This window comes from Balaenoptera ricei, chromosome 8 (genome assembly GCF_028023285.1).
Source record: "Balaenoptera ricei isolate mBalRic1 chromosome 8, mBalRic1.hap2, whole genome shotgun sequence".
Lineage (NCBI taxonomy): Eukaryota > Metazoa > Chordata > Mammalia > Artiodactyla > Balaenopteridae > Balaenoptera > Balaenoptera ricei.
In genome coordinates, this window is record NC_082646.1 from 65888134 (window position 1) to 65916039 (window position 27906).

The 27906-nt window shown below is 55.6% G+C and overlaps 2 protein-coding genes across 4 annotated transcripts in view; one reads left to right on the forward strand and one right to left on the reverse strand.

Moving 5' to 3' along the window:
• Positions 1 to 24969, forward strand: TUB (TUB bipartite transcription factor). 2 transcript variants are annotated; one of them, XM_059931044.1, is made up of 12 exons: positions 1 to 154; positions 9543 to 9594; positions 10080 to 10242; positions 13082 to 13225; positions 14408 to 14575; positions 15549 to 15670; positions 16111 to 16308; positions 16576 to 16688; positions 17557 to 17674; positions 19331 to 19429; positions 19653 to 19824; positions 20309 to 24969. In XM_059931044.1, exons 1-12 carry the CDS (start codon positions 117 to 119, stop codon positions 20440 to 20442), a joined length of 1521 nt encoding a protein of 506 aa, XP_059787027.1. In that variant the 5' UTR covers positions 1 to 116; the 3' UTR covers positions 20443 to 24969. The 2 variants fall into 2 exon arrangements, with proteins under 2 accessions (XP_059787027.1, XP_059787026.1); XM_059931043.1 differs by having other exon boundaries at positions 20329 to 24969.
• Positions 24795 to 27906, reverse strand: part of RIC3 (RIC3 acetylcholine receptor chaperone) — a 54104-nt gene continuing 50992 nt past the window's right edge. For both annotated transcript variants that reach the window (XR_009504649.1, XR_009504648.1), the window contains exon 8: positions 24795 to 26720. The gene's annotated coding sequence lies outside the window, so the exon portion shown is untranslated. The remainder of the gene's footprint in view (positions 26721 to 27906) is intronic.

The window sequence follows — 27906 nt, forward strand, 5'->3', positions numbered from 1 at the left end:
GCCCCGGCCCGGGAGGATGCGGCCCTGGGCGGCCCGGGAGCTGAGCAGGGCCCCCGCGCCGGCCCCCGCGGGCCCCGGCCTCCGGAACCGCAGCTGCCGCCCCGCCCCCGAGAGACATGACTTCCAAGCCGCATTCCGACTGGATTCCCTACAGGTACGCGGGCGCCGGCCCCCACCTTCTCTTCGACTGGGGGGCTCGGGCCTGGCCCACCACCCTCCAACGCTGAGGGCTTGGGGCAGGGTCGAGGGTGCCGGGCCAAGGTGCCCACCACCCCGAACTCGGAGCGCAGGGCTGGCTGGGGACACTGGACTGGGGCGCAGGGCAGCTGTACCCTCCTCATCTGGCCGAGCCCCGGGGGCGCGGGTTGGAGGCTCTGGGCCTTCCTGCCCCAACTTTGGGGGCCCCAGTGGACTGAACTAGCCTGCTCCGCTCCCCCACTTATCCACCGGGGCTGCTGGAAGAGGCCAGTGCTCTGGGCCTGTGTGGGCCTTGTTGGGGCAGTCAGTGCCATGTGGCCGCCTGGGGAGGGAGTGAACGGTGCTGAGCCCCCTCCTAGGCCTAGCACACCGGTCTTACGCCAGTATAGCAGCGTACACACACCCATACATCTGCAGGCATGCATCCACAGGACCAAAGACTCTCCTGCTGGTCGGTTCACACACTCAGGGCATGAATTCCTGGAGACAGTCAATCTGAACCTAACGCGCGCGCGCGCACACACACACACACACACACACACACACACACACTCACACTGATTCTCGGGCTCACACAGGTGTACTCCTGCCTATCCGTGCACATACACATCCTATATTTGGGGAATACCTGCCTCCCACTACCCACACACAAGACTACTCATATCTTTCAGAGAGTCAGAAATCCACTTGCTAACTGGTTTATACCTGGACACACACCAACTCACAATACATGAGAACTGCTTTCACGTGCACCAGAACACCTAGGAACCCAGGCACACTCAGGGAAGTATGGCCACCTGATGTTCCCTGATGCTGTGGTCTGTCCCAAGGACAGCTGGGCTTTCCTGCCTGTGTGGAGGTCGGGGTGGGGGAGGGGTCCCTGGGGCTTGCACAGGTGCAGGCCTTTCTACATCCACTCTACTCCATTCTCTTCATTACCACTGGAAAAGAGCTCATTGCCATGGCAGCACCAGATCCTTGGCCACCCATTGGCTCCTTGGTTGCCATGGGCTACAGGGCTATCTCCAGGCCTCCCCTGAGAGGCATGTGTGTAAAAGGGGTGCCCGCTGCTAAGGTCCACTATGTTCTTGCTGGCCCAGGTGCACATGCTTGTGGCTGGTAGGCACAGACTCTCCAGACCTGCCTTGTAACGCAGCCTACCCTCAAAGGGAACTGATTCCAGTCACTGATAGAAAATAATTCTGACAGAGCTTTTCTATGAGTCTGTCCAGACAGCATCCAAAATGGAAACCAGCTGAAACCGCCTGAGGCTTGTTAAAAGCAGATCCTTCTACAAACAAGCACCTGTCACTGGCCTGGGGATTCAGAGTTTCTCTTGAGAATTGTTGTTGTCTCTAATCTCAGCACCTTTGGGGGTTTCAGGGCTTCCCAAGTTAGAATTTGTGGGTGCCCCTCCCACCAACACACACACGTGTGTGCACACACACAGGTCAACCCAGGGTTTCCGGCAGATGTATACAATCACACCTCAGAGTCTCACATAGACCAGGAGATTCTCCCATCAGGGGACCGGGGCTGTGCTGACTCAGGAGGGCTGTCACCCTGCACAGGGCATCCCGGCTGGGGGCACAAGTCGTTTCCGGTGTGTCCTGGCCTTCTTGACACATGTGGGCTAAGGACCTTCTAGAAGACAGTGCCGCCACACAGAGTATCATTAACCTTTTCTAATCACCCAGCAGAGGTGCCTGGACAGTGCCTGTGGGCTCAGAGGCCTCTAGTGCTGTGGAAGTACCTGAACGGGGGTGCTGATGGCAGGGTGGTGGCCACAGACTAACTCAGGAGGCAGGGAGGACAGGGGAAGCACATGGGGCTGGGATATGACGGCGTGTTTAGGATATGGCAAGTTGGGGGCCAGGCCAGATCGTGGTTCAAGAAAGCCTCTCCCAGGAGCCAAGGACCAAAGCAACTTGTAGAGTGAGTACACAGGTCTTAGAGAAAGTCTGCCTCAAACTGGGGAGGCTTAAGCCTGCCTCTGGGAAAGAGGGCCCTAGGGAGGTCGGGTCGTCTCTGGAAAATGACTCTGTCCTCCGGCGGCGAGTGCCCAGGCACTGGCATCCTGCAGAGAGTGATTTGGCACTTGCCCCAGCCTAGGCCCAGCAATCCCATCCCCTCATTCCTTTCTTGAGCCCACACACTCCACCTGGAGCACAGAATCCTGCCACCCCAAAGCCCAGCCCCAACGAGCAGCTTGGCATCCTTGTGGCCCTGCCCTGTGCACTGTCCCAGGGCTCTGCCACCCTGCCTTCTTGCTTTGTGGCAGGGAGGGTAGGTGTCTAGCTGGGGGTGGGCTGTAGTCAGAAGTTGCCAGACTCTCTCCTGCCTTGCTGGGGTCTTTCTGAGCCTGCACTGTGCCTGGGAAAGCACTGGAGTTGGGTGTAGACTTCCAGAATGGGGAGATCTGGCTGAGAGGAGATGCAAATTGCCTTTTGCACTAGCAGGGCTGCTGATTGCAGTCAAAGCCACATGCCTGCCTGATTACAGAGAAAACTGGGACAGAAGGCGGCAAGGCAATGCACTTGCAGATGAGGGGGATGGGTACTTGTGCACGTGTTTTCGTGTGGGGTTTCCCTCATGTCAGAACTGGAATGTGCCATTTGGCTTGGGGACCAGAGGTCGGTCGATATCTTGTTAGCTCTCCTGGTGAGGGTTCTGCTGTCTCTGTGGTGGTTGCACCTGCATCCCCTGGGCCCGGCTCCTTTTCTTTGAAGCAGTGACAGCTGGTGATAATCATCTTAAGGGTAATTGTGACTCAGTTTATAATGATCACGGATTAATCTCACATTCCGACTTAGAAGGGAGCCATTTAGTTTATAAAGTGTAACAATTGGAATAGCTTTTTGCCTTTTTTTCTATTATTACTACTACTGATTTCTATTTCTGCCATTGTCTTCACCTGTGTTCTTGAGGAGCATTAACTGTCCCTGGTTCATGATTTTACAACTTTTTATGGGTTGTAGGTGGAGCGCCGAGAGTCAGGAAAGCCTGCTGCCCACAGGTGTATTGGAGGGTGGGAGTGATGGCCAGCCCTGTCCTCAGTGCTCTGTCTGCACGGTCCTGCGGCCGTTGCCCGGTGTCTCCCTCACCGGGCCGTGCACTCCTGGAGACCAGGGACTGCCTCTGGAGAGCAACCTGTTTGCCTGGCATGACCCAGCATGGACATGATGCCCACTACTTTGAATCAAAGTGGCATCCCCAGGTAGATTTTAGGACTTCCTGGCTTTCCTGGCGCCACACCTGTGTTCTCAGCACACCTGAGGGCTGCAGTACTCTCCCCTCACAATGGGGCTTTCTCAGTGCTGCTGGAAAAGCACAGCTCTAGGTCAGAGAATGAGAACCTGAGGCAGGAGTGGCCCTCACAGGCTGTCCAGTCCTCTGTGTGAATGCTCCCTGTAGCATCCCGGTGAACAACCTCCGTTCAGGTGGACGAGAACGTTAGAAAATTCTATGTTGCGGTGGTGAGCCTAAGCCCGTCTCTGGGTTTCCCCTCCTCTTGGTCCTCGTTAAGATCCTCCTGGTACGTCTCACTCTGCTTACTGGGGAATGGAATTAAACAAGACTCTGCTTAAGCAAGACTCTGAGTCTTTCAGTTCTCCCTCTGGGAGGAGCCTCAGAGATGCCCAGACTCTGGCCCCTTGCTTCACTTCTGGCAACAGGAAGGAAGAGCAGAATCTCTGCTCCTAGTTCCACAGGGAGTCTCTCTCCTCTTCCACCCTGAGCGTCTTTGGGAAGTCTTCTTGCTGCTGCCTGGGGTGGAAGGAGCAGGACGCACAAGGTTGACAGATGATTCAGGGAGCAGGGATCCTGCGGATGCCCTCAGATTGGTCTCTGCCCTCCTCCAGCACGGATCCTGGAGCCGCAGGCAGGGTCCTGGGTGTGGCCTGTCCAGCTGTCCAGCACCGAGCAGAGTGAGGCTTTTATTTTCTCTCTCTGGACCCCTGCTCCTGTCGCTGCCCTCCAGGCCTCGCCACGCCATGGGATGGCTTTGATACTGATCCATCACCTCAAGGCCTCTGTAAACAAAACCGCAAAGTCTTTCATCAGGCTGATGTCAAGTCCTGTCTCCCCCATTCTGCCTGCGTGGGAAGACCTGGGTTTGGGGGCCCACCTGTAAGACTTGACCACTTCCTGTTAGGTTTCCAGGGTCTTCTGAATTCATACTCTCTTAGTGAACAGTTAGTATCTCTTCTACTTTGTGTCACCTGTAAGTCTGCTGAGAGGGCTGCGTTGTGTCAGGTCGTCGATAAACTCGCTAACCAAGAGAAACATGATGCTAGAAACCTCCTTTGATGATGGCGTGACCCATTGTTGCCAGAACCTTTGTCCGTCTGACTGGCCTAGCACACCGCTTACGTGGCTTTGTCTCGCCCGCATGGTATCGCTGCCGGTCCCTGCAGCTCCACGCGGAAGCCTGGCTGCACTGTCCTCCTGTCTTTTCCGATAGGCCCGCGGACGTGTGCCCTGCCTTGCTGGCACACTTGGCCTTGCTCCTAATCCTAATGGTCATGTCCCTTCTAGCTATTCAGTCGACCCCTTCCACAGTCTTACCTGGGGCCACACTGATCTGCACACTATAATTTCTTCCCGCCTCTGAACAGAAGGCTGTGTTTGCATGCTTCCAGCCTTAGAGCAGCTCCGCAGTTTCTTTTTTGTTCTTTAGAGATCCCCAGCTCTGGCTCCTGGTCTCTATTTGCATGGCTGAGCATTAGAATCACCTGAGTCACTTGCTTTAAAAAAGGAAGTGCAAGGTGGAGGATTCATTCTGGGGCATCTTCCCCAGCAGGTCTGAATTATCAGGTGAGGCTGAGTGCCCCCAGCAGTTTGGATTCACCTGGTAAGGTTGGGAGCCAGTGGCTGGAATGGAGACGCCTCATCCTGGGAGGCTGGAACTCTTGTGAGCAGCGGGGTCCTCTCCCTTCTGGAGCTGCCCCACCCCCATTCAGCCCCCACCGTGTGTCTTTCCCGCGATGTTCCAGTTAGCCACTCGGCAGCAGAAGCCACAGATCTAGACATGCTGGGTGGGCGGGTGGGGTCTGGCATTCGCCGCAGACTCTGCAGCCAGGCACATTGGGTGGTCTTTCCTCCCCTGACAGCCCACTTCCCTGATTGCCTGAATCCAGCAGGGGCAGGTTCCACTGTGACTGAGGGGAAGGAAGGAGGGCAGAGGGCGGGGAGTGGGCATGGAGAGTGGGTCTGCCCTGAGGTTGGCCTGGCCGCCAGGCCTCTGGTCAGCTCTGGTGGATTAGCTGCAGCATGGAGGTGGGGTCTAAGAGAGGGGGGCACCCGGCTTCCTAACTATGTTGGCCAAGTCTGGCTTTTCCAGCCATGGGAGAAATGTCCCTGACTCTTTTGTTGTCACACATGGTTCACTCTTCGGATACCTGTCTGGCGCCTCAGAAGAAGTAAGGGGATGTGGAGGGGCTGTCTCCTGGGAGGTGAGGGCGCCACTTGGTTGGCCTTTCGCAGAGCAAATGGACGGGTGGACACAGCAGACCAGGTTTCTCTGGCCTTCATGAGCCAGTGACTGGTGTTTCCCTGGGCCTCCCTGGTCCGCCCCTCAGCAAGAGGTGACCGTCGTGAAGGAGCCGCCAGGGTCATCTGGGAGACCCATCCATCAGTGCAGACAGTCTCCTGTCTGAGTCTCCTGGCGGGGCTGCAGCTGGCAGCCTGGGCTTGGCAGTGGTTCCATAATAGGAGGCCGAGTCATTAAAAAGCCATTATTGTCTGCACTCAGGGTTATCGTTTAGTGCTGTCTAGAACAGTGCGGTCAGAAAGAGGCAGGCCTGGGTGTGTCCTGAGGAAGGAAGATGCCTAGGAGAGATTCCATCGTAGGAGATGGGAAGGCAGGGACATGTGGCGCACGGGGAGGGGAGGGGGACTGGGCCTGCTGCGGAGGAGAGAGGAGCTTCGGTTCTGCTCTCCCTGGAGACGGCCATCATTGTTGTCATTGTTCAGCTGTGTGCAGGGGATTCTTTGTCATTCACCAGGGACAGATGTTGTGCGCTCCGTATACATTGTTGTTGGGCAGAAACACCACCCGGTACAAGCTTGCCTATGCTGGGTGAGTGTGGTCCACCTGGTGCCTTTGTGGCTCTCCTGGAAACGCCATGCTGTGCCAGGAGCCTGCTGTCCGGCACGTGGTGCTGCCACTCTCGGAGCCGCCTCATTTAGCTGGGTTGTCGGCCCTCCTGGATGGGTCTTGCTCAGCCAGGCATGTTCTTGTTCACCAAGCACGTGTTGCTTCTCCCCAGCCCTGCATCCTCCACTCCTGCAGCGTGCCTGGTGGTGAGGGAAGAGGTGGGCAGCTCTCCAGGCACTTCTGGGGTATCCGAGTTTTTGGAATCTCTTCCGAAGCCTCACCATTGTGTTCATCCATCTTTCTTTGAAGGCCAGTGACTAAGTCCATTCTACCTATAATCGTACCTGCTGACCAGTGTTACTAAAGCCTAAGGCTCTTTGTCATTCTCCCCCATCAGGGAATGGGGTGGGGACAGAGGAAGAGGAAGTGATGCTTTCATGGAACTGCGTGCCAAGTCCGTGGCAGTGGGACAGTGGCCTGTGGTAGGCAGACATCCTCCCCGCATGGATGAGGACATGAGGGGAGCACTGGCTGGAACCACCTTTTGTCAGTCGAGCAGCCACTGTGACCAGCAGTTTGGAGGTGGCATTGCTAATGTGAGCTTACCTCTCAGCGGGATGTCGCCCCTTCATATTAGGGGTCAGTGCCTTTCGTGGTGTCGGCACCATGGAAATAATCGTCTGTGTCCTGCTCAGCCAAGCCCAGGGCTAGGGACGACCCAGATGACTGCCCCCGGCCCTGCCCTGTGAGAGTGCAGTGGCTCGCGTCATCCCAGTGAGCCAGGAAATGGCCTCTCCTGCTGGCAGGAAGGGGAGGAGCCAGCACTGCCTTGTGGAGGTGACATGGGCTCCTGTGGCCCAACCACCAGGACATGCCTGAGATGGCAGGCCGCCCCGTGTGGGCCAGGCACAGAGCTTGGCAAGCAGGGTGCCTTTGTTTTTTTTTTTTTTTAAGTTATACAATTTTTATTTATTTATTTATGGCTGTGTTGGGTCTTCGTTTCTGTGCGAGGGCTTTCTCCAGTTGCGGCAAGTGGGGCCACTCTTCATCGCGGTGCGCGGGCCTTTCATTATTGCGGCCTCTCCTGTTGCGGAGCACAGGCTCCAGACGCGCAGGCTCAGTAATTGTGGCTCACGGGCCTAGTCGCTCCGCGGCATGTGGGATCTTCCCAGACCAGGGCTCGAACCCGTGTCCCCTGCATTGGCAGGCAGATTCTCAACCACTGCGCCACCAGGGAAGCCAGCAGGGTGCCTTTGGATTTCAGGCCCCGTTGCTCCTCTCGGCCAGGTGGCACACAGAGCCAGACTGTAGTTGTCACCCATATCCTGGAAGCCACAGACCACAGTGCACAGTCGTGTTTGCACGCTCACCCTTTGAAGATGTTTTGCCCTCGCATTCTCCATGGAGGTGGAGAGGCAGGAGGAGGAGTTGTGGCCTCTCGGACCTGACAGGGCTCCCAGGCACCCTGCTCACCCTGGTGCCCCGCTCCAGCCTGCGGTGCCGCCTTCTGTGATCACCACCCCAGCCAGCTGGGATTTTTCAGAGCTATTCCTGTCCTCTGGGCCTGGCATTGCCCTCAGGGAGGCCATGTGCCGCTGTGCGCTCTTAGGCAGGTGGGCTACTTTAGGTAGACTGAGGCCTTGACTAGAAGCATGTCTGTTGACTAGTGTGTTCTCCTGTGCTCTGGCAGCTGAGGGTTTGGCGAATGGGGCTGTTCTGTGCAGGGCCCCAGATCACAACTGGGGCTCCTCTTGCGTGTAGAGCAGCCCATGGGCATCAGGAAAGTCCTTCCCATATGTCAAGTAGGTAGGACAGCTGCTAGTTCAAAGTATGCAGTCTTCACAGGTTGTGGCCAGGGAGGTGGCGAAGCCAGAGGTGGGTGGTGAGCTGTCTGCAATCCATGGACTGGCTGCCCCCCTCTGGCTGGCTTCCCCGGCACAGGTAGTCTGCCTGAGCGGAGACGACATGTCAGGTCGATTGTTCCAGTTGGAAAGGGCTACTGCTGTCAGAGGTAGGTGGAAATGCTTCACCTTGTCTTCAGGGTGATGTGACCTCATCTTTCCCCCTTACATGTGTACTGTACTCAGCTACACACAAGCACACCCACCTCTTAAATGGGCGTCTGCATGCATATATGTTCAGGTGTGTGCTTACATGTGTAGATGCCCTCACACATTTGGACATCTCCCAGTGCACACGCATGAGATATTCCTACAGCCTCACACACAAACCCAACAACACACTTGGACATACCTGTGCAGGCATCCACACAAGGTCTGATTCAGGGGCAGGCTCTGGAATAACTGGGCCAGGGCAGCCTGGGGTTCCCAGAGCTCAGATCCTCAGGCTCCAACCCCACCCCATGCAGCTGTCCTGACCTTGGCGTTATAGGTTTGGGCCTAGGTCTCGTGCATGTGTCTTAGACTAGAAACAAAGTTAAGTGGTTGGGGATCCCTACTTGTGCTCTGCCTTACTTGGCAGCAGAGCTGGTCTGTGTGAGATGACGCTGCCCGTCCCAACACCATAGGTAGGGGCTCAAGGATTTGATGCCCTGCAGCCGCCCACACTGTGGCTGTGGCCAGGGAAAGGGCCTGGTGGCCGGCTGCTGGGCTGTGCGTTGTTGTGCTGTGTCTGCCCTGCGCACATTGGCACCCAGCCCTAGCCACGTCCCGAGGGACTGGTCGGTGTCATAGTTTCACTCTCCCAAGTGAGGGACCTTCAGTCCTCTTTAAGTGGGGGGGGGGGGGGTGGGCAATGTCAGCATTTCCACTTTACCACCTGGAGAGCCAGGAGTTTGCCTTAAACAGATGGGGAGAGAGTCTGCTTCGGAAGACCCAACCTCCACCAGAAAGGACGGAAAGATGGAGCTGGAGGGACAGGCCCTTGGGTCTGAAGCCCAGCCTCGGGCCTGGCTTGTGCCTGATGCCCCTGGATCTCAGTCAGGCCTGACCCTGCTCATGGGCCCAAGGGGAGTGTCTCCTCTATATTTACTGGGGCAGGGCGGACTGGGAAGTCCTTGGGGGGCAGGCATCCCAGCAGGAGATAAGTCCCCAAAGCGGCAGAAAGATGGCTCATGGCTTCCTGTCTCAGGCTGGTTCCCAGATAGTAGCTTCACCCTTCCTCCCCCTCCCATGCCCAGCAGCCATGACGGGAGGGGTTTAAAGAGACCAGACGTTGCTGGGGGTGGCCTCTGGGCTGTCCTGGCTCCTTGTGGGCAGGCCCTGAATACTCGTCTCTCCGTCCGCAGTGTCTTAGATGATGAGGGCAGCAACCTGAGGCAGCAGAAGCTTGACCGGCAGGTGAGTGAGGCTGGAGCCGGGCGGAAGGGTGGTGAGCACTGGCTGTCCCGTCCAGAGTCTGGGCTGGGGTCTCCGAGGGCCGGGGGGAGGGCTGTCCTGCTTCCTGGGGTGATCCTGTCTGGTGGGGAGAGGGGGCCCTCCCAGGAGAAGAGAGGCGAGCTCTCTCCTTTACCAGCTCGGCATTAGCACTGCCCCGGCATCTGGGGCTTCTGCTGGCAGGCAGCTTGGGTGACCGCAGTTGGACGTCTGTGCTGTGATCCTGCCAGGGCAGCTGCCTGGGCTGACACTTGCTGGCTTCCGCCGGACCCCACGTCTTGGGGCACCAAGAACATGAGGCCAGAGTGGGCTGTGGACCGCACTGTGACCTCTAGAACTGAGCCGAGCGAGCAGGTCCTCTCCGGTCCCAGTCTGGGCGCCTTCCCTTGGGTGAGGCGGTCGCCCTCTTGAGGCCCGCCAACCCCGGTGCTTGTCCGCTGCCTCTGTAGCGCGCCCTGCTGGAGCAGAAGCAGAGGAAGAAGCGCCAGGAGCCGCTGATGGTGCAGGCCAACGCCGACGGGCGGCCCCGGAGCCGGCGGGCCCGGCAGTCGGAGGAGCAGGCCCCCCTGGTGGAGTCCTACCTCAGCAGCAGCGGCAGCGCCAGCTACCAAGGTACCCCCGCCCTCGGGACAGCCTGGGGAGGCCCCTGCGCTGCAGCTTTAGGCCCCGGCACTGCTTTGGGGAGCCCCTCCGGGACTTCCTGCTGACCTGGGTAGGTGGGGGGCTCATCCTGTCAGGGGTGCCCAGGCCGAGCACGGCTCCCAGCCCAGGTGGGCAGCTGAGCGGGGCAGGCGGAGGGAGGCTGGGACCTGGAGCCTTGGGCTCCTGAGCCAGGTGCTGGGGCCAGAAGGTACAGCTTTATGGACCCGGGAGTTCAAAAGCCCAGGTTTCTGATCTGAGACATTTCCCTGAGAGCAGGAGGCAGCTCCCAGGAGCAGAACGGTCTGCTCCCACCAGCATTCTGCCTCCTGAGAGGGGTCCATCTCAGCTTCCTGCCTGCCCAGTGCCTCTTGTGACAGACACCTGTTGCCTCCCCGCCCTGGGCTCCCCACGCCCTCAGTGCCCTGGCTTCTGGCCTGCAGGTGCCTGCGCGGAGCCGTGGTAGCCAGCAGCCTCCCGTCTTCGTACACTCTGGTTCTCAGCAGAGTGCCCTGGGCAGGGGACTCTCTGCAGCTCATCCTGGGCGCGGGGACGGGGTGGCTCCGTTGCATCCCAGTGCTCAGCACCCTCCGTCCTGCTCAGGACCCCAGGCTGAGCGGAGGGTTGGTCTCTCTGAGCCTGAAAGGAGGACTCGGACTCAGTCCCCACTGCCCCCTGCTGGTGCCAGCAACCACGGTGGCTTCTCCATCAGCTAGTGACTCTAAGAAGGTTGCAGGCATCTGGCTTTTGCAGCTGGAAGCAGCCACGGTGTTCCCCTCCTTCTGCGGCTTCCTCAGGGCCTGCTGCCTCCAGCCACTTCAGTTTACTGGTCGTTGCCTCGCCTCGGGGCCCCTTCACAGCAACGCCCCTGTGTGCTTCAGTTCAGCAGCTGTGGCCACAGCTGGTGTGTCTTTGCTCCACCTGAGAGGCCCTTCAGAGGAGGGGACAGTCTCTGGGAGGCAGTCCCAGCTCTGCTCCACATGGAACTGGCCTCCGGCCTCACCCTAACCTGGCAGCCTTCTCCACATGCTTTGTCTGTGGGTGCCGCCCCAAGGGTGGCGGAAGTGCCTTGCAGAGAAGGCCCCCGCTGTTCTGCATCCAGTGGAGCCTGGCATCACTGCCCCGGCCCTGCCAAGCCTGGCATCTGGCCATCCAAGGCTACCCGTGGGAGGGGAACCTGCTCCTGGGACTTCGGGCCCTGCCGGTTTGCGCCAGAGCCAACGTCTTGAGGCTTTGAGAGAGTCTGGCAGGTCACAGCTGTGCGGTCACTTTGGCAGGTGTTTCTTGAGCACCGACTGTGTGCCGGCTAGGGCCAGCCCCGCAGAAAGACTGCAGCCCCTCTGAGACAGAGCGAACGGTCCAGGTCGGAAGACAGCTTGCTCGCTTGTCATCTGCTCGCTCGTCCCCGTGAGCGAGTCACTTACCTTCTCTGGGTCTGTTTCCTGCCCTGTAAAGTGAGGAAAATTGTGTCTCAGGGCTTTGAAAGTTGAAGCAGCCATGGTGTGTTCCAAGAGCCAGTCAGCTGAATGCTGTCCCCCGCTGAGACTCCAGACCGGGCTGGGTCTTCTCCACGGGACCGGGCTTCCCCAGCTCAGCGGAGGCTGCTCAGCCAGCTGGCTGACCTGGGATTCCGGTTTCCAGGAGCCCCGCCCGCCCTGCCCCCTGTGGCCTCCGCTGCCTCCTGCTCTGCCCTCTGCTGGTTCTTGGTGTTATATACAAGGGGATCATTCTCAGAGGAAGATGAGGGAGTTTGACATAAATCAGAACTGACAGTTTATCCCAGTGATGAGTTTCTGACCTACTGGCCATGCTTATTCACGTTGTATATTTACCCAGTGCTTAAATATTTATTGAGGGTCTATTCGTGTCGGGCTCTGGATTAGAGGCTGGGGGTCCAGGGTGAGCACACACGGATGTGGTCTCTGTTCTCTTATGGACCTTAAGGTCTAGGAGGAGAGAGAGAATGAAATAGATTGTTATAGGTGTGCTTTGCAGAAAGAAGCCGGGCCCAGTGAGTGAATGGCAGAGAGCCTGCTCCCAGGCTAGCAGCCAGAGAAGGGCTTCCCCGAGGAGATGATGTCTGAGCTGGAATCTGCGGGTTGAATGGGAGTTAGTGGGAGCGTGGGCGGGAGCAATGAGGGCGGTTCAGGCGGTGAGACAGCAAAAGCAAGGCCCCGTGGCAGGAGGGAGTCCAGGACGTACAAGGCACTGGAAGAGCCTGGTGTGCCTGGGACGTGGGGTGCCCCGGAGCTGAGGAGTGCGCAGTTAGGCCGAGGGGAAGGCCAGACTTGCAGGAGGATGTCGGTGGTCATCGTAAGAGCACTAAGAAACCACCCAAGGACCTTGAGCAGATTGGGGTTCTGATGTGTGGAGAGCGTGGAGACACCCAGCAGTGGCCATTCCGAGACCCCGCTGTTGGCGTGCGGCTCCTGGTGTCCGTTATTGCCCTGCCTCGGGCTCATCCCATGAGGCCAGTGCAGCTCCCTGGGGTGCTGGCCCTCGCTGTGGTCTCTCCCAGGTGCTGCAGCTTTTCTGTCTTTCACCCACCGTTTTCGATGGCCCACATTCTCCCAGACGCTCTCCCTCCCCCTCCCAGACTGCTCTGCTTCTGGGTTGGCCGTGGTGTTGACTTATCACCCTGCAGGGGTTCGGGTGGTGCCGCCTCCTTCCCGCTTGGCCTGCCTGGCAGAGACAGCGTGTGGAGGCCCTGGCAGGGCTTGGCCAGTGGTGGGGGAGCTGGGAAGTGTGCTGGAGCTCTGGTCTCACCTTGCGCCCATCTCTCTCTCTCTCTCTCTTGCTCTCTCCTGAGCAGTTCAGGAGGCCGACTCGCTTGCCAGTGTGCCACTGGGAGCTGCCCACCCCACAGCACCAGCCTCAGCCAAGAGAACCAAGGCAGCCGCCGCAGCGGGGGGCCAGGGCGCGGCCTCTGGGAAGGAGAAGAAGGGGAGGCACAAAGGTTGGCTTGCCCTCACTACCGGCCTCCTCAGGAGGCCCAGCCCCCTCTGTGGGGTTGGCGGGAGGCTTATCCTCCAGACTTCGGGGTGAGGGACCGGGTGGGAGGCCTTGGCGAGGGCCCTACGTGGCACTCAGGGCTCCGTTCCCCAGCTGGCTCACAGGCCCCCTCTCGCTCCCGCGGCACCGGGCTGGCCTGTGGGTGTGGGCAGGCCTCGCGTGCTGCCAGGAAGTGAAGTCCGGCTCCCCACCCGGGGGCCTGAGCGCCTCTACCTCCGCCCTGACCAGGACACTCCCTCTGGGGGGCTCACTGTCTCCCGGCAGCCCGTCCCCACCTTGGGCAGTGCTCAGGCATCTCATGGGCTTCCTCGACTCTTCCCTGCTCCCAGTTCCACCCTCTGGGCCCCACAGACCAGTCTGTTTCCTCTGCTCCTGCCTCTCCAGAGAAGATCCCTGGAGATCAAGGACAGTTACAGGGGCGCCTGCCCTGAGTCCTGTCTCTGCTGGCTAGACACCCTGCTCCTCAAGCCTTGTACACGGAGTGGCTTCCGGGCCTCTGGGTCGTGGTTGGACAGTGGTGTGTCGGGGTCCGTGGGCTTGTGGAGCTGACCGCAGCATTCTGGGTAGAGCCTTGCTTCTGGTCCTGGAGCTGTGGCAACTTGGGCAGGAAGGTTGACGGGGGATGGGAGCCCCTCCATTCGGGAAAGCAAGCGTATGCCGACCTGTCTTTTTTGAGGGGCCCTGTGTGTTTTAACAACGTATGTGAGTCTGCGTGTGTGAGGGAGAGAGATCAGCATTGACGACGTGGAGCTGGCCGCGTCCGTGCCGAGTGGTGGCCTTGCTGTGTCGGATCCAGCCTTGTTCTCCGTCTTGTCCTTTTCACCGTGCAGTTGGTTTTGGAGCTGGCTGCTGTCTGCCTGGGATGTGAGGCATTTCAGTCCTACCCTCGGCCACAGATGTGGGGGAACGGCAGAAGAAACGGAGCCCATGCCCCTTCCTAGCTCACTGATCATTAAGAGGCTGACAGACAGCTGTCATTCATTTTTAAAAAATCGGTTTTGCCAGTGAAGTTTTCAGAGGGTCCCCCCATTCTTCCCTCACCCTCTTCCTGGACATCTGAGAATCCAGGCTCTCCCCCGACCCTCCCCACCCCTGGATGGGACTCAGGAGTGTCCATGGCCTGCAGGCACCGGCGGGCCAGCAGCACTGGCAGAAGACAAGTCCGAGGCCCGAGGCCCCATGCGGATCCTGACTGTGGGCCAGTCAGACCACGCCCGGGACGAGGGGGAGACAGCCGCTGGTGGGGGCACACGGCCCAGCGGGCAGGACATCCGTGCCACGATGCAGAGGAAGGGTGAGCCCCGTGGGGGTCCAGTGACGCCCCCAAGCCCAGCCCCAGGTTCTCAGATGCACCTTTCTTGGGGAGCGTGACTCTCCTGTGTCTGTTCCAGCCCCTCCCAGGCCCTGGTGTGGGGCACACTTGGAGAGCAATGAGAAACTTGGGCAGGGAGGGGCCCCTGATAAGGCTGAGTTAAGGGAAGCAGTGTGAACTAAGGTAACCGACCAGCCCACAGCCCAGCCCTGTCTCTCCCCATCCCCATCTGCCCCCAGGGAGGCCCAGGTTTGGGGGCAGGTTTCCTTTCCCTTGGGTTCCTTTGAAAAAGCTCCTGCTTGCTAAACATGCCCCCTGTCTGTCTGCTGAGCTAGGGGGAGCAGGGCCCGGAGGCTGAGAGGCAAGGCAGATCCTCTCAGGAAACCTGCTGCCCACATCGTTTCCCCACCATGGGATAGCTTCCTGGAGAAAGGGCTGTTGAGGCACCTTGAGGCTGGAGATGGCATCCCGGGTGTGGAGAAGCACGTAGCCAGGGGGCCCAGGCAGGCTTTGGAGAGGAGTTGCTGGGCCCCATGCATCAGGCCGAGTAACGAGTCGGGCCTTTCCCGAGATTTCACGGCCTGTGCTAGCCAAGGCCTCTAGTAGGCCTGAGGCCAGAAGTGGGGGCTCCCAGTGCAGGGTCAGCTCAACTCAGGCCTTGCTACACAGAGACAGGGCACCCTGAGCGCTAGAGAGGGAGGGTCTGATGGCTGAAGCTGGGAGGGCGGCTGCACCTGGGGATAGGGACCAGCCCCAGCTCTCGTACGCACCAGAGAGAAAGTGTCCTTGTGTGCATCTGGATGTATGTGTGGGAGTGTGTGGATGCACGTGTGTACACGCAGCTCTGCGTGTGTATGTCCGTGTGTGTACGGGTGACTCAGACAGAGCCTGGGAACTGGTGACCGGCTGTGCCTGTGTGACCACCCGTCCCTTCCCGCCCCTCTGCCTGGCCCAGGCGTCTCCAGCAGCGTGAGCTTCGAAGAGGAAGAGGAGGATGAGGACGAGGACAGCTCCAGCTCCTCCCAGCTGAACAGCAGCCCCCGCCCCAGCTCTGCGACGAGCAGGAAGTCCCTCAGGGTGAGTGAGGAGGGCCCTGCTCAGCAGAGGGCAGACGGCAGTGTCTCCCAGGTGGGAGGAACACGAATGTGCAGGGACGGAGGGCTGGCTTTTCTGGGCCAGGGGCTGGGCCCAGGGGCCTATCAGGAGCTTCTCCGGCCTGGGCTCTTCTGTCCTCCCGGTCTCTTCAGCCCGGCTGGGGGGTGGGGGGAGCTGGCGTTGGACAGGATGGCCCCTGAGAACCTGCCCACTTCCTCCTTCCCCACCCCCAGGGCTGCTGAGGTGAGGGAAGGGCTAGGAAGCTAGCTGCTGGTCCCAGGGCCAGGATAGCTGGGTCCACATCCCAGGGGGCCTGCCCTGTCTCCCACCACGACCACGTTGGGGCAGCTTTGGATCCCAGACCACCAGTTTCAGCCGCTCAGGGTCCCTGGGGCTCAGGCTTACTCCTCTCTCCTCCATAGGAGGCAGCCTCAGCCCCCAGCCCCCCAGCCCCAGAGCCGTCGGTGGATGTTGAGGTCCAGGATCTTGAGGAGTTCGCCCTGAGGCCGGCCCCGCAGGGGATCACCATCAAGTGCCGCATCACACGGGACAAGAAGGGCATGGACCGGGGCATGTACCCCACCTACTTTCTGCACCTGGACCGCGAGGATGGGAAGAAGGTGAGGTTGGCTTGGACACACAGTTTCACCCTGTGGGCTTGAAGTCCTGGGGGCTGGAATGGGACTGAAGCCTCAGCTCCAGCACTGACCTGCCAGTTCCCCCAGAGACAGAAGCCTCCGTGCCTGGTCAGTGTATCTGTGTGTGCACACGTATGTTCAAGAGCTGAAGCAAGGGAGTCACTCGTGAGTGCAGGTGTGTGAGTGGCACCCGTGAGTGTGTGTGGACCGGAGGCCGGGCCTGGAACATGACCCTGCTCCACCCCCAAGGTGTTCCTCCTGGCGGGAAGGAAGAGAAAGAAGAGTAAAACTTCCAATTACCTCATCTCTGTGGACCCAACAGACTTGTCTCGAGGAGGGGACAGCTACATCGGGAAACTGCGGTACGCGCACTCCCCCAGGAGGCCGGCGGGGGTGGGGCAGGCAGGGGCAGGCTCTGTAGAGGGCATCTCCCGTCCCCGAGGGAGATCCAGGCCAGGGGTCATCTCCCAAAGTCGTGTCTATCAGATCAACCATAGGCCCAGGTCTGTGCCAGCCTAGAGCCGATTTGAAGATGGGCCTCACACGCCCTACCCTAAGCTGCTCCCAGGCAGAGGGGACGCAGGCCCGCTAAGAGGGTTGGATCAAACCCTAGGATGTCAGTGATGACGTGGGCCACCGTGGAAGAGCCGCCTTAGCTCCATGGTCAGTGCCAAGGGGCATGGCTGAGAGTGAGCCCTTGAGGGAAGAGAAAGCAGCCTTAGGGTGGGGGAAAGGCTCTGAGCTAGGCCTCAGGTGAGGGAAGGTGTGCTGGGGAAGAGTGCCCGATTTGGGAGCATAAATCAAGCTTAGCAGTCAGGAGCTAAAGCTGGAGATGGGGCTGGACCAAAGCTCACAGGCTGAATGGGACAGAGCAGAACATCTCCACCCTCCACGGGGTGCCGAGTCCCCTCTGCGGTCTTGTCAGATGCCACTCTGGTGGCTCACCTCCCGTGTGGGGAGCCACTCCCGTTCCTCCAGGGAGACTTTCTGTGGAACTCAGATTTCCCTGAACTGAACTGAGATGCTCTTTGATTAAACTCAGAGCAAGTCGAGGCCTTCTGTCCAAGAAGCGCCTTCAAAGATGGGGGTTCCGTGAGCAGTGTGCCCCCAGGTCCGCTCCTGGCCCAGCCCAGAATACTTTGCAGGCTCCTCACAGGACAGCCTCTGAACTGCTCCATGCCTTGGGGCACAGGGTGCATGACCCTATACTGATGCGTGCCTGTCCTTCAGGTCCAACCTCATGGGCACAAAGTTCACCGTTTATGACAATGGAGTCAACCCTCAGAAGGCATCATCTTCTACTTTGGAAAGTGGAACCTTACGTCAGGAGCTGGCTGCTGTATGCTACGTGAGTCATGGGCTCCCAGGTCTCTGGTCTCCAAGTTAGATGTGACACTCAGGACTTGCTACCTGTCTGTGGCCTATCCCATCTACCTTTATGGGCAGACAAAGAGGCAGGACTTGCTACCTGTCCGTGGCCTATCCCATCTACCTTTATGGGCAGACAAAGAGGCAGGACTTGCTACCTGTCTGTGGCCTATCCCATCTACCTTTATGGGCAGACAAGGAGGCAGGACTTGCTACCTGTCTGTGGCCTATCCCATCTACCTTTATGGGCAGACAAGGAGGCGCAGTGGAGTGGCCCCCGCCTGGGACAGGACACAGCTGGCCATCTGCCTGGCAAGTTCTGGGGACGAGGCCTGGCTCTCTGAAGCCCAGCCTGGATGCCTCCTGGAAAGGAGGAGGCAGAAGGCCTGGGTTCCTGTTGGTGCAACCTTCCAATCCTCCCTCCGGTGTTCAGGTCCTGAATGGACTGTAAGGCCCTTTGCATAATCATCTCACTGAATATATTCAACCTAAGAGCTCCATCCTATCTTCTTGATTGTATAGATGAGGAAATCGAAGATCAGAGGTTGAGTCACTTGCCAGTGTCACACAGCTCATAGATGACCAAACTGGAATATAAACACAAAGGATTTCTCCATCTCATTTCAGAATGAGGGACTGGTACCATCAGCCTGGGAATGCATAGCTGTTTTGTATGGTCCAGTGGTGCCACCTGCTGGTCGGCTTTGGGGAGGCAGTCTGACTCTCTTCAGATACTGAGCCCCAGGTGCTGTTGGAGGCCCTGAAGAGATAGTAGTGAACAAAGAGACAAATATAGACCCGTATGGGATGTGAACCCCTAGTGGGGAGATAAACTATAAAACAGTCATATAAGCAAAATAAATACATTCTGATAAATAGTAAGAAGGAAAAAATAAAGCAGGGAAGAGGGCTATGAGTGTCCTTTTAGGAAGGATGGCAGGGAGGGCCCCACCGAGGTAGTGCTTAGGTAAAGTCCAGAAGGAAGTGAGAGCCAGCTGTGCAGGTGTCGGGGAGAACACAGCGAGTGCAAAAATCCTGGGTGCCTGGCGTGCAGGGGGATAGCAAGGAGGGCAGAGGATGCGGGGGAGTGAAGAGAGGGGGTAATGGGGCCGTATTACTTGAGGCCTTGCGGGTCGAGGTAAGGCCGTCAGCTTTTACTCTGAGTGAACTGAAGAGGAAAATGATCTGACTTACCAGGACCACTCACCGCTGTGTGGAGAACAGATGACGGGGAGGAGGGCGGGGGGGTGAGGAAACAAGGAGTCCAGCTAAAGGCCAGTACTGTGATCTTGGTGAGAGGTGGTGGTGGTGAAAAGTGGTTGAATTCTGAATATAATTTGCTGATGGATTAGAAGTGGGGTGTGAGGGAGAGGGGGGGGAGTCAAGTATGACTCCAAGTAGTTTGAGCAGATGGAAGAATTGAGACGCTCCTAACTGGAGCGAGGACTGTGAGAGAAGCTCACTTGGGCAGAGTGGAGATTCAGGAGCCCACTTCCGGACATGGTAAGTTTAGAGGTGCCTATTAGACATGTGAGTGGTGAAAGCTGCTCATCTTTAGTCCCTCCCCCCAGTCTCTCCAGTAGGTAAGTTGAGTCCTCAGATGGCCAGTGTTGAGTTCTCTGTCTCTATTTCCTAGGAAACAAATGTTTTAGGTTTCAAGGGGCCGCGGAAGATGAGTGTGGTTGTCCCAGGCATGACCATGGTTCACGAGAGAGTCTCTATCCGGCCCCGCAACGTGAGTCTCTACCCCATCCCACCCGCCTTCCCCATTATCCCAGCGTCTGCATGAGCATCTAAGGGCAGAACTCCAGCTGGTGTGTATGCGTGGCGGAGACACAGTGTGAGAAGCCCTGGAGGTCTAGGGAACTCTAAGGACTCCCACCCCTGGGGCAGATCCCTCTTTGGGGTGGTCATGGTGCCAAGGCCTGGGCCTGGCTCAGCTGAGGCTGCCCTCCCAGGAGCATGAGACGCTGCTAGCACGCTGGCAGAATAAGAACACGGAGAGTATCATTGAGCTGCAGAACAAGACGCCTGTCTGGAACGATGACACACAGTCCTACGTACTCAACTTCCACGGGCGCGTCACTCAGGCCTCCGTGAAGAACTTCCAGATCATCCACGGCAATGACCGTGAGTGTTTCTGCCCTGACTTATTACTGTCCACGTGATACCCGGGGCCCTTAGCTCAGGGTTCAGCTCACCTAGCCCTGCCCGTAGAGGTCAGGGTTTAAGGACATGGATTATACGGCTTAGATTAGATGTAAAGAACTTTCTAACCATAATGACCGGGAGGCCCTGGAGGAACCTTCTCTGGAGCCCTGACCCTAGATTCTGTGCACTCAGCAGAGTCTCGGGCGTGGGAACACCCTCTGAATGGACTTCCTTTCTTCTTCCCTGTCTCCTGGTGTTTGTATGTATCTTTCTCCTTTGCCACCTGTTCCATCTCTCCTGCCACTTCTCCCAATTGGTGTGTGTTTTACCTCCTTTGGGATTCTCTTGGCTTCTCTGCTTCTCGCTTTCTCTTCCCTCTTGTGATTTGGGTGTCTGTCCTTCCCCATCTCCGCCATCCCTGCTCTGCCCTTCTGTCTCTGTCCACGCTTGTGCCTGGCTCCAGCGGACTACATCGTGATGCAGTTTGGCCGTGTAGCAGAGGACGTGTTCACCATGGATTACAACTACCCACTGTGTGCGCTGCAGGCCTTTGCCGTTGCCCTGTCCAGCTTCGACAGCAAGCTGGCCTGCGAGTAGAGGCCGCCTCGTGCCCTCTGGGGTTGCCCAGCCTGGGGTGGAGCTGCCTGCCTGCGGAGACAGCCCTGCCGACCCCCTGTACATAGGCCTCGTGCCAGGTGACCCTTTGGCTCTCAGTGGGCTCCCGGGCCCAGCCATCCAGGAACTGGCTCCTGCGCCTCCACTGCTGAGGCAGAGGAGTGGGGGATATGAAGGGACCAGCGTGAATTCTTTCTGTGCCCCAAGATCAACACACACCCCCCCCACCCTTGGGTTAGTATCCTGCTGCAGTCATGTTTGCCAAGCTGAGCAGCCTCTTCAGCCGGGGAGGCAGGAAGAGGTGTAGAGGGAGAGGAAGCACAGTGCAGGGCTGCTGGGGCCCAGCCATGCACTCAGCCCAACTGTGAGGGGCACAGCGAGTGTGGTGTGTTAGTGTAAGTGTTAGGGCACACCTACTTTACAGAGCAGAGGGCTGGGTAGCCAAGCCTGGCCCTTACAACTACAGGAAGTCCTCCAGCTTCAGAAGGCCTCAGCTGGGCCTGGGAAGAGTTACGGGGATGGGGAAAGGTGAGTGGCAGGACCTTGCCAGGGTTGCAGGGGCCCGGCTGTGGCTGTGGGAAGTGGCTGGTGGCCTAGGGTTTGAGCTCATTTGATTTCTCTGTGTGCACAGAGGCGGCAGGAGGCCAGCCCCCAAGGTCAGATCTCTTAGAGGATGGGGCCTGCAGGACGCAGGCTCAGCGTACAGGCGGCGCATGGGACAGGGCTGTCCTGGAGCTCCGTCAGCTGCCCCGGGAGCTCCCTGCTGAGCAGTCCCTGCACAAACCCCAGGACACCAGCCCCAGTCTGCACACAGGTAGGCGTGCCTGGAGCTCCCGTCTGTGCTTCGGCTCCCACTGCAGTCAGCCTAGGCTGTGGTCGCTGAGGGCTTGTATGTGGTTGTTCTTAGCTGGGAATGGGACAGGGTAAGGAGAGCAGGAAATGTTTTAGAACCACTAGAGATCAGAGGTGGCAGGACCCTGAGAGATCATCTAGAAAATAGGACTTGCCCTGGGTCACCTGGCTGGTTAGGGGCAGAGTTCGGAGTTTCAGCTCCCTTGATTTCCTTGTTTCCACCATCCCCCAAGAAACTGCTCTCTCTGACCTTCCTAGGGCACAGTCTGCATGCCCGTGCACCTGATTCCAGAGACTTAGAAATGTCAAGAGGTGGTGAAATTGAAACCATTTCAGTGGGAAATTGGGCAGTTCCCTGCCGAAAGCTGTCTGGATTTTTGCATGTCCGTCTGATAGGGACTGGCCTGTGCCTGGCTCCTCCCCGAGGGCGGGCCTTAGCAAGGCTGCTGCCCGTTTTGCTATCTAGGTGTGACAGGTGGGTTGTGAGTGTTCAGGGCTGGCTGCGCCTGATCTCTCTCTACCGCCCTCCTCCTTGGATGGCACCATCTACTCTGAAGACTTGGAAAGTCTTGCATATTTGTCATTTACCCTGACAGAGGCTACTCGCCCAGATGGAGATCAGAAATCAGTGGGAAGCAAGCAAGAGTTGTTCCCCACTTCAGAGTAGATAGATCTGCTTGGAAAGACTACATAGAAGTTGGTTTTTTAAAAAGTAAAAATCATACTTTAAACATGTTAGCAAGGCTCTGAGGTGAAGTTGTTTTGACTTCAGTGGGAGTAGTACGCTCTCATTTCCTGGTAATCTGGGTTTTCCTACGTTGAGTGCTTAAAGCAAGGCATTCTTGTTCTAGCAGGGATCTGCCCACTCCTGGGGCATGTCTCTGTGAGAGGCCCCTCCAATGATCCAGGTTTTGTTAACATGGTCTAGTTTCTAGACAGCTCTTGACTTGGGGCCATCTTTAGGGCACTAGAACTTTCTATACTGGAGCTGTTCCACTTGCCAATGAAATACTGTCATGCCGTCCTCCTTTCCATAGTCCCAGTTTGGCTCTTCCTTTCTTGACTTTGAAAAGAGAGACCTGCTGACATTTAGAATGATGGAAAGTAGATGATCTCTGAAGTCTAGTCAAGCTGTTTCTCTGGGTCAATGATTTTAAGGTAGAACAGGTTGATGCTGGCTCCTCATGAGAGAGGGATCCTGGTGGCAGAGTGGAAAATTCATTAGAAGCACAATCGAAAAGTAGTCCCCTGCTTTCTCCTCTAGTACACAGGGGAGGGGGTTGACAGATGTTTTGGTAGGGTCAGGAACGTGGCCTGAGAGTTCCAGCCTGGGCATGGAAAAGGGTAGCTCAGCAACAAAACCCTCTGTTGGGCATTGAGTGACAGGCAGTAGCACTCGAGTCACCTGCTTAAGACCCCAGCCTTGCAAGGTCTGTTCTTAAGACCCCATTCTTGGTGATGCTGGTTTTCCTTGACCACTGGCCTCATAGCCATGGGCCCAAAGACTCATAAAGCTGCCAGGGCCCCTGGAGACCACTTGGGCTCAGCCTCTCCCACAGTAAGAGTTCTTGCCCTTCATACTCTCTAACCAGATGGTCCTTGGTTGGGCAGGGAACTTGGTGATGGAATGAGCAGTCCCTAAGGGTGTTGGGTAGCTGGGACATTAGGCAGCTCCTCTGTAACTGCTCCTAGCTCTAACTCCTCCTGGGGCCACACCCCCAAACTCTATGCCCTCTGCCCCCAAACAGTTCTACAGAGCAGTGAAGTTCACTTCCCTAACTCTTCCCCAATTCTGGCTTTTCTTTCCTTCTGGCTCCAAGGTGCTCTGTGTCTGTCTGTGTGTCTCTGCGTGTATTTGGGGCAAAGGGCAATCTGTGAACAATCAATTGAGGTTTCCTATTACAATCATATTTCTACAGATGAATAGGATAGTTATGATCACCGTTGGATTTTGTTCATGTCATGCTCTTTGATCAGAAAGTATAATTTGGAAAGTACCAACTCTTTCTCCCAAGGTTCTCCAAGGAAGACACCATCCCAAAAAGTTTAGTTCTTCAGTTCCCACTTTGCATTACCTGAAGAAATTGGTGTGTTGCATGTGTGCTTTTGGATGAATTTGAACTTATTCTAGTTGAATGTGCCTTAAAAATCATGACACTAATTCAGAACGAGCATGTAAGGTCCAGACCCATGCTGAGGACAGGTGTTAAAAGCCAGGGAGTGTGATAATCACAGGCTAGAAGACAACATTTGGGGCCCACCTCCTTCAGTGACAAGGGCAACAAAACTGTAGAAGCAGACATCTTTCTTTGCTCTGGAAATGGTGGGGCATTTACTTCTAAATGAATTTACCATATATTTAGAGGCAGTTCTGAATTTAACAAGCCACAGTGATGACTTCAAACTAAGATGCTTGTGCTTTCCTTACAGTGAGGGGAGAGGCTGGGCTGGCTGTGTCCATGGCTTTGTTATGCAAGCACAAATTCCATCTCCTAGATGGAGTCCCTGGCTTTGCCTTCCTGCGGTTAACACCGGCCTGTCCCTCTCTACAATTCTTCACCCCAGCTGAGATACCCCTGTGACCTCAGGATGCCAGGTGGCCCTCAGAGCACATTTTTCCAGATAGCTGAATGAGTCTGCTTTCTTCTGGTGCCCAGCACTGAGTGGGGCCTGACTCCACTGCACTCAGGGCCCAGCGTTGGGACCCTACACTGCCCTGGGCCCTGGCTTGTAGAACTGTAGCAGCCCCAGGAACAGGCCAGAGGATGGGCTCTTGTTTGAGTTTAGTGGTCACCTGTCCTTCCCATACCTCCTGTTTGTAATTTTCTGTCATCTCAGGATATGGGGGGAAAGGTACAGCAGAAGTATTTGGGACGGGTTTGGTTTTTGAATTTTCCAACCAAGTTGAGAGGCAGGTTGGTCTTACAGAAAGCACTACTGCACTTAGTAACCATGTGATTTTGAGCAAACCACGTGATTTTTCTAGGTCTGTTTTCTCACCTACAAAATAAGGAGGTTGGACTGTCACAGCTTGCAGTAGGATTCAGGGTGAATGAAAGTTGATCCTTGCTTTCATCACTTTCTAGCTCATCACCGTGCCTTTTTTCTTTCCTAAGAAAGACGTCACACCCCTTTTCTCTTCTGTTGTCCCTCCCTCCTTCCCTATCAGGGTCCAGGCAGAGCTGGAGATTAGGCTGAGATCCAGAATTTCCTAGAGAGTAACAGAGTGGCTTAGAAAGGGAAGCCCGACTCTGGCCTCTTTAATCCTGCATTTGGTGACTAAGGGGACTTAGGATGGTGACACTTCTCTTGTTGGGAGCATACATTTAGCCAGTTTTCATAATGCCTAGAATGTGTATGTCTATTTGCACAAGATTGTCTTTTCCTATTTTGGAGTGGTCAGACATTTTATTTTTGTTCAAAATCATCAAGTTTTAGACAAACTTGCAAAACTGTGCTTTTATTAAGTGACTTTTTGAATAAACTCTTTGGTATTCTGGAGCAAATGTATTTATTTATTGGTATGTGCAATGACAAAGTTGGTATTTTCCCATGTTGACATTATGTATGTTGTAGAACTTAGTGTTTGTCTAAGTACAGACCACAAACCATATATCAACAAATTAAACTTGAACTGTTTCAACACTGCTGTGCACTTTTTTCCCCCTATAAAAGAAAAAACATGTCTCTTACCTAAAAGTTTTTTTCTACATCATTCATTCCTTCTGTCCTAAGAGGCTCAGGGGTGGGCAGGAGGGTGGTGGTAACAAGGGGATCATAGCTTGTTTAGAAACCATCACATATGGGTGGAAACTGTCTTCCCTCTGGCCGTGCTCGTCAAGTTTAAGGATGGTCAGGACCACACACACAGAGGCTGGAGGGGCTAGAAGGGTAAGGACAGAAGGTACTTAAGTTAGAGCATCCTCTGCAGGGGCAGCTGTGCCAGCTGGAAGAATGGGCTGCTGCTTCCTAAGTAAACCCCTGTGGGCCTGGCCCATACGAACAAAAACAGGACCACAGAGCTGAATAACAGGTGAGAAAGGCCCAAGTAGTAGAAATAACATGAAGACCCAGCCACTGGGTTCCTGTAGCCCTATGCAGAGCAGCCTAACCTGTTTAAACAGGACTTGGACATACTACACACTTGGGAATTTTCTTTTTGGCCTGTGGCAGATCTGCAGCCAACAGCAAGGGAGGCTGCAGTTGTGGCTGGAAGCAGACATGAAGGCTATGGGTCTGATCCTGAGGGAGGAGATCAAAACTGAAGTCACCCAGAGACTGCAGGACCTGTGCTCTGGGCCATTCCCAGCAGTCAGGGTAGCCTTGGAGGGTGTCACGGGCGACAGCCCAGCAGCACAGGACTTGATGACAGAGTGTGATGCTGTTGGTGGCACTGGCATGAGCACCTAGCACAGGCTACACCCTGGACAGACACTGCGCACAGCACTGCGAGGCGGGTATTATTCCCAGTGCGTAAATGAGGAAATTGGTGCTTAGAGGAGTTAAGGAGTAATCAAGAAAAAGGAGAAATTTGGCCTATTTACTTTGTATAAGAAAATGGGAAAGGAAAAACATAAGGTTAGGTACATTTTAGAAACACTTGTGTGAAAATGGTCAAGGCAAAGTCTGTGATACTTCATGTTTTTCTCATTGCTGGGTAGCTGAAGTATTAGATTTTCCTTTGGTATATAAATAGTCTGGGTTGAGGGAATCTAAGAGTGTGGTAATAAGTAGGGTTGGTTTATTTATTACCCCAGATTTGGAGTTTTTAATGTGGTCAACAGCATTTCCTACCTGAACTGTGGCCTCTCTCCTTGGCTCTGCCTCTGGGAAATAACATTTGCAGGGCACTACTAAAAAGGAAAGAGATTTTCGTTGTTTAGTGGTCAGGTTAAAGACAAATCTCGTAAATAGCCCTGGACAGGGTCCATGGAGAGTCCTAGTTTACAGCTATTATCTTGGCATAATTAAAGCTCCCTTTTCCCAAGTCCTAGTTTACAGCTATTATCCTGGCATAATTAAAGCTCCCTTTTCCCAAAGTGCCCCAGACTGGACCATAAGTCATTGGATCATCCAGGCCATAGAGGGTGCAGAGAGTGGGGTCCTCACAAGCCATCTCTTCTAGAGGCCAAACGTGCCTGCACTCCTCTATGCAGCTCTCTGGGCCTGGCTCCTGAGCTCACATAGCACTAGTCCTGGAACTAAGGAGGTACTCTCCCTGTGCTCTTATTCTGACCAGGAAAGGGGATCTCCTGGCCGGATCACCCACCTGATTTACCAAGCATGGTCCCAGGTGATGCAGTTGTTTCCTGGGCCAACTATCTGCCCCCAGAGGTGTGACTGTGCTCTGCCACGGTGCCTAAAAGTCACTGCAGACCTAGTGCCAGGGGACTCAGCCCAGATCAGTTCTGGAGAAATGAAGACCAGGAGGAAAGAGACAGCAGGCATGACAACAAAAACCAGTCCCATGATTTTGGTCATCCTGGATTGTATATACAAATATAATTGTCATCCCTGAAAAATAACATAATTCTGAAAAATCCAAAAAGGATTGCCTAATCTGAAATTATTGAAAAGTGCATTAAAATTTTTGAAATATAAATACATAAATATATTCCTGCTATATAAACCCACCAAGAACCAGGGCAGCAAGAGCTATCGTGGTCTTAGTACTTCCAGCAGGAACTATTTCCATAAGCCAATTTCCCCCAAAGATTAACATTCCAAAAAAGAGTTGGTTATGTGACACCTTACATACCAGCCTCATCAAAATACCTGAACATCACCCTTTTACTTTCACACCCCACTGCTCTACCACCACTCTTTCTGCCAAGAATGTCCTTTCTCTTCCTTGCACAGCTGAGAAGTTCTTAGCATCCCTCGAGACCCACCTCCTCTGTGAAGTTTCTTGAAGTACTTTAGCAAAAATGATCTTTTTTTGTGCTCCTATAGATTTGGGTCCATATCTCAAATACAGCATAAAACCTTGTACAATAAAAGTAAAGTAGCTACCGCTTATTGAGTGGTTATCCTGTATGAGATAGGATAGTGCTGTTTTATAGGCACTGATGATTTCATTTAATCCTCATAACTACCCTGTGAGACCTGGACTTTGACCCGCCAGCCTTAGAATGAGAAAGCCAAGGTTCTTGGGGTTAAGGAGCTGGCCAGATTCTGCAACTAGAATAGACAAGGATGGAACTGTGACTGACATTTCCCTGCCTGCAGAATTCATGATCTTGAGCCCTTTTATAGTTCACAGTTCATTTTTAAAAATAAATCGGATAAGGCTCCCACATTCAACTGAGTTTTTTTTAAAGGTAGGAATTGAGCCTTCTGTTCCCACTGCCTAGCTCTGAGCAGGGTCTGCCGAATGAATAAATGAGTGAATAAGCTAGAAGGAAACAAATACATACCTCTAATAAGGGAATCATATCCTAAGGCAAAAAAGAAATTCAAAACAGGTTCCCAGAACTCTTCTCATAAATCAACCCCTCATTGTGAATGAAGAGAAACAACACAAAAAATAATTTATCGAAACAGTAAAGAGCACCTACATTATTTTTTGCCTTCGGCATTACATTACATCTAGAC